The 11,162-nt window shown below is 31.3% G+C and overlaps 2 protein-coding genes across 2 annotated transcripts; both read left to right on the top strand.

Moving 5' to 3' along the window:
- Positions 1–3,514: 3,514 nt before the first annotated feature.
- LOC108832042 (uncharacterized) lies at positions 3,515–4,698 on the top strand. The gene is made up of 6 exons (XM_056995859.1): positions 3,515–3,649; positions 3,732–3,996; positions 4,102–4,189; positions 4,282–4,406; positions 4,495–4,582; positions 4,677–4,698. Exons 1-6 carry the CDS (start codon positions 3,515–3,517, stop codon positions 4,696–4,698), a joined length of 723 nt encoding a protein of 240 aa, XP_056851839.1.
- A 4,489-nt stretch (positions 4,699–9,187) lies between these two features.
- LOC108832041 (uncharacterized) lies at positions 9,188–10,347 on the top strand. Its single transcript, XM_056995860.1, has 6 exons — positions 9,188–9,322; positions 9,412–9,676; positions 9,782–9,869; positions 9,963–10,087; positions 10,164–10,251; positions 10,326–10,347. The coding sequence occupies exons 1-6, from the start codon at positions 9,188–9,190 to the stop codon at positions 10,345–10,347; spliced, it is 723 nt and encodes a 240-aa protein (XP_056851840.1).
- Positions 10,348–11,162: the final 815 nt, after the last annotated feature.

Genomic DNA, 11,162 nt, shown 5'->3' on the forward strand with positions numbered 1-11,162 from the left:
TAGAAGCTCAAGGAAACCAAAATCTACCAAATTTAAATCATTGCAACAGCTCTTTTCTCATGTACTTCACACAAAAACAATGTTATTTTTCTAAAGACTCCTATATATATACTCCTATATGATTTTTTTTTACTGGCAACAATTTTCTTTTAACATTAATGCATTCTATCTTTTATACTAAGTGATTGTTTTGTACTAACCTTAATTGTCTTTGATCAGCTCTGTAACTGTTCTGATGGTGTTAGTAGCTTCCATTAGCTGGTCGTTGTATTTAAATATAATCTTAATACTGCCTGCCAAAAAAAAGAAGTTTGAAATAATAATAACCCAAAGTTAATAAAGTTGAAATTGTATATATTTAAATATCAAATGTATTCATCTGGTCAAATTATATTTTGTTTAGACTGTATTGTCATAAGCATGTTTCATTGAAAATGAAAATATTATTGCATTATTGTATTATTTTAACATGACTATAAGGAAAATAAATTTCTGACAAATATCATGAGTTATAATCTTCTAATAAGCCTTTATTTTTTAACCAACAGAATTTATAATAATTTTTATTAAAGAGAACCATATTAATATTAAGAATTCATTAATTTTATATGCAAATAGTTATATGCAGAATTCCAGTCAATATTTCTGAAGTATCGAAGATGTTTTATCTAATTTTTTACTTTCAAGTTGGTTTTTATAATACCTATTACTATCTAATCGATATTAATTGTATTAGAAACGTTGAGATCTAAAGCTATTTATAATGTAACTTATTTTTTTTACCTTTGAAAAGATATTGCCTAAAGAATCATATGTAGCGGCAATGTTATGTAAATTTATAGAAAGAGTAAATATTCTTATCACTGACATAAGGTATAATATATTTTGTTTCTGTAATCTCATGTCCCTTCAATTAATTGAACAATTTGAGTCCCAAGCTAAATATTTCAATATATGGAATCTTTTTTAGTATATTAGGTCTCATCAACTTTTTCGTTATATACTACAATAACATAGAACAAAACATCTTACCTTTGCCTTACATGTCTTGCTACACCGCTTTGAATGCCTTGGTTCCAAAGAAAAAACAGCCTGCAATTCGTGTGAAGATAGTGAGATCATGGAAGTCAAAAGGAGTTGGTTCAGTTCGACGCAATACATGTTTGATTTTTGGAGATGAAAATGTGACTATTCTATTTAAAATTTAAGTATATTATTATAGCCTAAAGTTTTCTGATATGTTGTCTATCTTCTTACTAAGGGTTCAAACATTGAAGGAACATTGCCTTGGGATGTCAATTTGCCGTTTGGAATAAATATTAATGAAGGTGATTGGTTTGAGATCGAAGATTTTAAACTAATCCATGCTTCTGGAGTGTTACACACAACAAAGAGCAAATACCATATCAGCATAACGCAAAACACATGTTTCTCAAGGATTCAGCCTATGAAAGAGTGTAACTTTCTTCGCTGTGCGAATTACAAAGACATTCTCCGTGGAGTTTCTCATCCTAAGTTTTGTGTTGGTATGGCTATTTTTTAAAACAATGTTTATTTAGGTTTTTATTTTACTGACATACAACCAAATGATAATTCATGCGTAATGTTTCACAAATATTTATGTCACAGACATATGTGGAGCTATGGTTGAAGTGGGTGAAATTGAAAATACAAAAGAAAATCAAGGAAACCAGATTGGTAGAAATCAAATTCGAATTCGGTTCTCGATGATAGATACTCGGTGTGTGTTGTATTTTATTTTTATATGTTTACTACATAATACCGGGTGTGTGCTGTATACATAAAAGTACAATTCAAAATTATCTAATTTTGAATTGTAATTGTATGTTTACTACGCTTCTCTGAAGATAACATAAAAATATAATTTTATTTGCAGTTTGTATCGAGTAAGGTGTGTTGCTTATGGATCTGTAGCAGAGAAATTATATCAACACAGGGCAGCTTCAAATGCAAATGTACTTATTTGCGTACTAAAGTTATGGAGAATAGAGACAACAAACAGTAAGTTTTTTATCAAATTTATTTTATTAAGACAATAATTTTTTTTCTCATTTGACCTTAATTGATGATTTTTATAGGTCGCTGCAGATATCTTACAACTGTTGAAGGTTGTTCGGATATCTTATTTGATTCTCAAATTGCTGAAATTAAGAACTACAAACCAATGTGAGTATATTCTGATTTGATGAAAAGTTTTGATAATCAATCAATATAGTGTTGAAGACTTTGATTGCCTTATTCATAGTACTGATGTAAACAAGAAATTTATCAACTTTCAGGATTCCATTCCGTGCATTTTGAATCAACAGCAAGATAGTTGAAGAGTTTGATTTATTTTATTATGCAAGTATTTATTATTGGGGGTTTTTAGTGATAAACTATTATATTTTGTAGAGGGTTCAATAACCTTCGATTGGTTTTAAGCTGCAACTATTAAAATTTAATTTCCAGAATTACCTTTAATTTAATTTCTGTCAGTTATCTCTTTGTTTATCATATGCTACTGATCCTAAAATTATATTATAACTAAAGGGATATAAATCACACCTCTCTTATATGAATTCTTATTTATTACATTGACTTTATTTTATAAAATTGAATTTTCAGTTTGTATTAGATTAGAACTATGTTTTCCTAGATTTCGAGAGTTAAATCCCTATATTGGAATGATATTTCTATCAAGTCACATGTTTTTGCTAATCTACAATAATTTATCACTCGGAAAGACCATACATAGTAAAAAACCTCGGAATAGCTTATATAGGTTTAAGAAATATAACAGAAAGAGAACTAATTATTGTTACTATTGAGTTTGTAATCAAAAAATTGCTTCCACTAACCTTTTCAATGATGTTCCTCCCAATACATGGACTGCCCTTTTAAGTACCGTTAGTAGTGTTCGAACCTGTTTATTATTAGAGGAAAAAATGTTAAACGGATAAATTAGTTGAACCCTATTAGTTTGTTTATCGGCACAAAATTAATATTTCCCTACTATACGGTTTGATATGTGATTATTTACTTAAGTATAATTTTGGTTAAGCTGCGGGGTACGATTACAATTGTCTCAAAATAAAATTAATGCACTTATCTTTCCGGAATTTTTTTCTCGTGATACACCATCTTAGTGGTTTCCTTAGTTGGGCAAATAGATGTCTCCTCATTAGGTCCGATTAGACGTGTTCCTCAATTATTTCCTGAATAGCAAACCATTACTATCGTCAAGGAAGATAATATTCATATGCAGAGAAAAAAATATATGACCATAAATACATGACATATATAATAATTATTATTCATCTTCATTTAAGATTGAAATATATAACTTCCCATTCCGATTCTATCAATATATTTCCTACATCTCTTCCTAAATCTCATTTAGGGTTCAGACGAAACATATATATATATATATATATATATGGAGTGTAAACTAAGCAACCAAAGTAAACCTAAAAACCCACATAATATTAAAAATTCTTACACTGTCTGCGTGATGGTCAACTTCATCTCTTTGAGTGATTTGAATACTAAGATTCAATTCCCTGCAATACGTGTTAAGATAATCAGGAAATGGAGTGCGAAGTTGGGAAGAAATCATCATTCAGTCATGCTTTTAGGAGATGAAGAAGTAAGTATTCTATTATTTAACGCATCAATTAGAAATCTCATTTTTAAACAATTGTTAAGCCTGTTATTTTTTCTATAAACAGGGAGTAACAATTGAAGGAAGCTTAAACTCTACTTTGTCTCTACCTAAAGAGATTGAGCTGAAAGAAGGTGACTGGGTTGAGATACTCAATTTCCAGATAAGTCATGTGTTTGAGTTTTTTAGATCCACAAAGCACAAATACACAATCAAGTTCAATGAATCGACTTTGTTTAGAAAGATAGAACCAGTCAACTGTTCTACATTTCTATGTTGTGCAAACTTTCGTGCTATCAAGCGGGGGCTTTATCATCCTATGTACAGTGTTGGTATGTAAACTAAGCTTTTCACTTTTCTTACATTGTTACCGTTTGGTAATAAAATCTAAAAAAAAAACGCTTATGTAGATCTATGTGGAGCATTGGTCCGTGTAGGAGATCTTATAGCTAATAAGCTAGCTCAAGCTGCCAACATCTACAATCCTATTTTATATTCATTGGAGTTCTCCTTAATAAATCTTGGGTTGGATATTTGCATTTGTTACATCTCTTTATTTTGGGCTCAACCATGTCTGTACACGTTTTATTAAATGATATATATCTCAAAAATTACAGGTTCACTCATATCAAGTGTGTTGCTTATGGAGCCCTAGCCCATAGTTTAAATGCATTCTGGCGTTCTAATACTGCAGAACTTGTAGTATGTGTTTTAAGGTTATGGCGAATTGAGTGGAGAGCAGGTAATATATATATATATATATATATATTTTGATTCTTTACTATTTAGAATTTCTGTTTTGTCATCTTATTGTTGATATTACTTTATAGGTGGTCTCACATATGTAACAAACATGGAATATGGTTCTGATATTCTTTTTGATACTGACATCCCCGAGATTCAGTTCTTCAAATCACAGTAAGCATGCTATACTAAGTTGGTTATTTAATATGAGTAGGATATATAATAAAAACTGCCTTGAAGCTCATATATTGAACTTATCTCATTGCAGGATTCCAACCATCGATTTCTGAAGTCTGGAATTGTTTCTATCATATTTTAAATTGCAGTTGTTTTCTATAATACCTATTTCTATTTAGACAAGTCTTTCAACTTGAAAGAATGAGATATGCATCATTATTATAATGGATTTTGTTTTTTATATTTACACTATATTTGTCTATTTTGTTAACTTCTCTGTAGTTCCTATATAGTTAGTACACACCATCCTTATTTCCGATTGTATTGAAGTAGTATTGAGATCTATACTATTGAATCGTAAGCAAAAAGTGATAGGAGTTTATGGTCGGAATAATCTAGATGTCGTCTTGACAGATCAATTAAATAACCAGCTGATGCATTCCAATAGACCAAATCGATTGTTCAAGCCCTACAAACGAAAATAGGAAACTAACCTCTGTCCCGAAAAACTCAGATGCGTAAGTGAGGACGAAATGGAGGGTTAGCTTTGTCGGAATCGAAGAAGCAGTTGATTACTGAAGTGCCATGAATGAAGGCGTTATCTGCGACAGATCCATGTTCGGTGCGAGATTGTTCCATGACTCCACCAAAGTCGAATCGATCGTGGAAGAGGCGGTCACCGATTTCTGAGTGATCGAGATAGCAGGAGCGAAGCACCGCTTAACATTGCGTCGATTTGGTTGGTGAAGAATGTTTGCAGATGAAAAGAGAAAGAGAATCGAATATTCATAGTCTAAAAAGAAAACTCTCGCTACTCAGTTGTTCTACGATCCTGTAGTCTTTTATCTTTGTGTCTGAAACGCGTTTTGTATATCAGATCTATTGCAAGTCTTTCATCGATTAGAATCAGAGGTTAGAACTCAAGGGATCTTTTATCGAGAATGGGAAATTTATTTTTTTTTTGTTCTGGGTCACTTTGCAAATAAATAAGACACTCACACATGGGCCTATTTTATAAACTTTAATTGGTTTTGAAAAAACAAAAGCCCAATTTGTAAAGTGACATGCGCCTTATTTCTTTTATCACGTGGTGTGGATGCTTTGAAAAAACAAAAGCCCAATTTGTAAAGCACAAAATATTTATAATATTTTTTTATTTTTTAAAAGAACAATAATATTAAAACAAAATGAGAGAAATCTCAATATCCATTAAGATTTAAATTGTATTATAATAAAAATATATTTCAATGAGAGAATTACAAATTTATCATAGTAAATTTAATATTGTAATAATTCAAATTATATGCAGCTAGCTTTCCTTATTTCTTTTATGTTTAATTTTAAGAATATTATGCAGCTTTTGATTACTCTTTGTTTTTTTAATATTTATTATTTCATGTTATATAATTTCGGATATACTTTTACGTGTTAGTTTTTGGATTGTTGTTTATTGATTATTAGCTAAAATAAATGTACGCAATTTTCCTTTAAGCTTAAAACCCTATTATATTTTTTTCAACTATTTCAAATCATATTAGTTAATCCTTGACGCATTTAAATATCACAGTAGCAAAGGTTCTCATACCTAAGCAAAAATGGTTTAACCAAACATTAAGAATATAAACAGAAAAATGTAATAATTTTAAAAATATTGTTGTATAGTAATTATCATTAACAAAACTGATCTGTGAGATTTCATCTGGATATCTTATTTTATACACTTCCAAATATTTTTACCAAAAATAAACTGGTTTTATTCCAAAAATCGAATAAATAATAAGATTTATGGCAATAGTGTTTAAAAATGATAATAACATGATTATCCATGGCAATAGTGTTTTGAACCAAATATAATTAAGGATAACAGAGGCGCAACCTTTCCATTGATAAGATACACATAGAAAACATGAACTTCATTACACATAGACTTGATTAAAACGACAACATAAAAAGACAAACATTTGAAAAACATAAGAAGACAAACATTTGAAAAACATAAAAAGACAAACATTTGGAATACAACATGAAGGGTCTTACAACCTAGATAATACGGATTACACAACTCTTCTCCCTCAGTTAATCTTTATTTCTTGCGAAGTGGACAAATTGTCTGAGTCTTTTGTAATAGTAACACTTCTTGCATAGTTTGAGCATGTTATCCGGATCGCAATTTCCTTCTGGCCTAATGTTGATCATATTAACGTAGTACTCATGCTTCATAATGCGGGGGATATCGGTTAGCGAGTTCTTGATGACGGTCCAGCAATTATCAGAGGTTTCTATATCTAACTTCCAGTTGAGTTTATCCAAGTATTTTTTACCTTTTGGATAATAACCCCGTGCTAGCAGTAAAAGACCGTAGAGATACGTACCTTTCTCATTGCCCCCAATCGATGACATGCGTATATGGCGTGTACCGATTTGTATCTGCTCGTGGAAGAAATATTTGAGGAAGCCTTCAATGTAGTGTGCTTGGGCGTTGTCATGCTCTAAACAGAGTGCCTTGAACTTGGTGTGATTCGTCAACATTGCCATCGGATTGACCACAAAATAGTCGAGCCTAACGTTCCGGAAATAGACATCGGGATCAGAGCTCAGGGAGTTTTCGTCCACCGAGTCATCGTCGCTTTCATGGGAAGGATAATTGTTTATAGAATTATCCGATGACATAGTGTTTCTTTAGTAAGGGATGTTGAGCACCAAACTTCTATTTGCCGTTTTGGTGGTTTGCATGAGTGAATGGAGGAGGGAGTTATATAAACTAAGACGATGATGTTTTCCATTCTAATTGTTCAAGAATCAAATAAAATATTTGATGGGAACTATGCAGCTTTTTAAAAAGCTGTCACTTATTGTGTTGTCATTTCTATTCTTTGATCATTGCAATAAAGAAACGCCATGCATAATCTTGGTGATCGAACTGGTGAGGTAATTTATATATATATATGATATATTGTTATATTTGGTTAGTTTTAGTTCAGAGAAATATGATTTGGTTCGATTGAATATTTAGATGACGAGTAGATTAATAAACATAGGTGATTTGATGGACCTTAAAGATGAAGTTAGTTTAAGCCTAGATTAATAAGTTAGATAACTAATAATTGTTTCTTGATCATGGTATATGTAATAACACCAATTTTCGGTGATGTTAAACCCATTTAAATGGCTTTCTAAAATGGTTCAAACCGTGGCCTTTAGTGAGGTTATTTTGCTAACGTTTTCCTTGTGTTTTTTAAACATGGGATCTTATTACATATGTGTTATTGATTTTAGCTATTATCATTTCGGGATTGTTAATGTTTAAGCATACCTAAAATGAAAGACTTTATAACACATGAACGTTTTAAGATGTACAATGTGTAAGAATTTTTTAAATATGTGAAAGTGGAGCTTACTTGGTAGGATTTTAGAAGTTGTGTGTATATTTATGCTACGATAACAGACATTGTTTCTTAATGAAACTATCATCATCTCAATACTGTAAGTGTTTAACTGTATTAATAATTCAATTTTTCTTAGGCTGATTGGAAAGTTGAAATAGTATTAATCTATGTGTGTGTGTATTATGAAAAGGGTCTACTATAACAATCAAATGTTTGCATTTGCAGGACAGCTCCGGACAGATCAAGCCACACGGTTTGCAAGCAAAAACAAGATGGGAGAAGGTCAAGGAAATCAAAATCTACGAGTCTAAGACCTTGCAACAAATTTTTCGTATTTAGTTCACAGAAAACAATGTCATTGTTCCATTATACTACTCCTATATGTGGTATATTATTACTGATAACTAAATTCTTTGAACATTTATTCATTCCATCTTTTTTATAAAATGTTGTTTTTCTACTAACCTTATATGGGTTTGGAATGATGTCGTGTAACAAGTGAGAATGGTTTATGTAGGAGCTTCCATTAGCTGGTATTTTTTTTTTTAATATTCCCTGCATAAAAAAACAAGTTAAAATTAATATTAACCCAAAGTTTTCTTTATATATGATCGTAAGTATCTCTTTATTTGCTGAACCGTAGACGTGTTACTCAATTCTTTCCTGAAAAGCAAAACAAAACAATATTTAAACGTTCTAACAGTATTCCGCGAAAAAAGTAAATTTACATCTAAGCATGGCATTTCTAATATATTGTGTGCGTGTTGTATAAGGTATGTAGTATATTAAGTTGCGATTTTGATTTTACAAATATATGTATAACTCTAACAATAAATCTGTTTTAAGGTTCCGGCACAACCCATCTAATTTTTCTGACCTTTATAAATAGGTAGTAATTGTAGCGCAAGCAATTTTATGCACTAATAATTTAAGAAAAGAGTTTTCGTGATACCCGATCCTAGGTATATCCTTATTTGGGTTAATCTGGAATGTCCACTACTAAGCCATGACAAATGTAATAAAGTTTACTCATTTTCAATAAGGAATGTAGTATATTAACTTGCAATATCGATTCGACCATAATATTTCCAAGGGCGAGAAACTAAATCTGTTTTAGGGTTTGTGCACAACCTATATATATATGCTGTCTATGCTAATAAATCTACATAAACTAAAAATAACACATTAAATAGTCGGGTCTTACAGAGTTTGCGTGATGGTGAACTTCATTCCTTTGAATGCTTTGCGTACTAAGATCTCATTCCCTGCAATCCGTGTTAAGATAATCAGCAAATGGAGTGCAAAAATCGGAGGAGATCATCATTCGATCATGCTCTTAGGGGATGAGAATGTAAGCTTTCTTATATTTTACTATAAAGGGGATTCTTATAAATTAAATGTATAAAATAATTAACAGAGAGTTTATTTTGTTTTAAACAGGGAGTAACAATACAAGGAAGCTTGAACTATTCTATTTCTCTACGTAACGAGATTGAGTTGAAAGATGGTGATTGGGTTGAGATACTCAATTTTGAAGTAGGACTTGCTACTGATTTGTACAGACTCACAAAGAACAAATACAGAATCAAGTTCACGGAATCAACTTTGTTTACGAAGATAGAACCACTCAACGGTTCTAACTTTCTGTGTTGTGCCAACTTTCGTGCTATAAAGCGGGGTCTTTATCATCCTAAGTACTGTGTTGGTATGTCAACTATATTTAACTCTTTCTTATATTGTTAAGTAATGTTACTAAAATCAGAAAGACATTTCGATTATGTAGATCTATGTGGAGCGTTGGTGCGTGTAGGAGATCTTATTGCGCATCAGCAACCTGATCCTGCTAACATTTACAATACTTTCTTCTATTCGATGGAGTTCTCCTTGATAAGTCTCGGGTTTGAAATTTTAGTTTGATGTATTTGTTAATTTTAAAATTGACCAGATGAGATATCTGTATAGCAAATAGATATCTTTCTTAAAAATAACAGGTTTACTCATATAAAGTGTGTTGCTTACGGAGCTCTAGCCCATAATTTAAATGCGTTCTGGCGTTCGACTACTGAAGATGTTGTGGTGTGTGTTCTAAGGTTATGGCGAATTGAATGGGGAACAGGTAATCTATATTTATTCACACTCTTTTATTCTCAAAATGTTCCTTTTGTCTTATAACTGTTCAAACTACTTTATAGGTGGCTTCAAATATGTTACAAACTTACAAGGTGGTTCTGAAATTCTATTTGATACTGATATTCCAGATATTCAGTTCTTCAAAGCGCAGTAAGTATATTGTAATAAGTACTATATATAAAAAGTAGATTCTCCTAATATTTCTTTCAATTTGTGCTATGCAGGATTCCATTCATTGAATTCTGAAGTATCGAAGATGATTTATTATATTTTTAGTTTAAAGTTGGTTTTAATAATACTATTTAGACTATTCTTTGTAATAGCAAGGATGAGATTTGGATCTTTTTTATCATGGAACTTATTTTTATTATATTTGAATAGTTTTATCTATTTTAGTGTCTTATTTTTGGTTCATACTGTGTACCTACACGAAATTATCCTTGCTTGATCGTATTCAATCTATTTATCTTATTCGTGTTATCGAATTGTAGATACTAGAAAGTTGTAGTTAGCTAGACCACTTACCTTAACAACACTGTTGTTGTTGCTTCTTCTATGGTAAGCTTAAGACCTTCCTCTCTGCGATCTCTGTTTTGATTACTTCACTATTTGTACTATAGATGCGTTTTTGAAATAAGAACTCGCAACACAACCATCACTTGCACTCGCCGTTTGTACATGAAAAGCCAGAGTCAAAAAGAATATTCACAAAATTATTGGTAGAATTATAAATGTGAAATCTGAACGATACTATCTGAATGATAAACAAACATATATATTACCGGAAACAATAATTAAAGGAAAAAAATAGATATAGAGATGAAACCTTCTGGTGAAGACCGATTGGTCGAGATTTCTCAGACTTCTCTTCATTGATCAATCGAATCAAGCTTTTGGGTCGAAATGTTGAAGATATAATCGGGAGGAAGGAATGAAGAAAATGTCGTGATGAAATCCATTGGATCGTAATCCGCTATCGCATCTTCTAACACTGGTCTCCAAACAAACAAAAACGACAGGATCACCTGACGATTATCCAAATTCTGTTGGTCTGTCGCGGT

This window comes from Raphanus sativus, unplaced genomic scaffold (assembly GCF_000801105.2).
Source record: "Raphanus sativus cultivar WK10039 unplaced genomic scaffold, ASM80110v3 Scaffold0063, whole genome shotgun sequence".
In the NCBI taxonomy this organism is placed as follows: domain Eukaryota; kingdom Viridiplantae; phylum Streptophyta; class Magnoliopsida; order Brassicales; family Brassicaceae; genus Raphanus; species Raphanus sativus.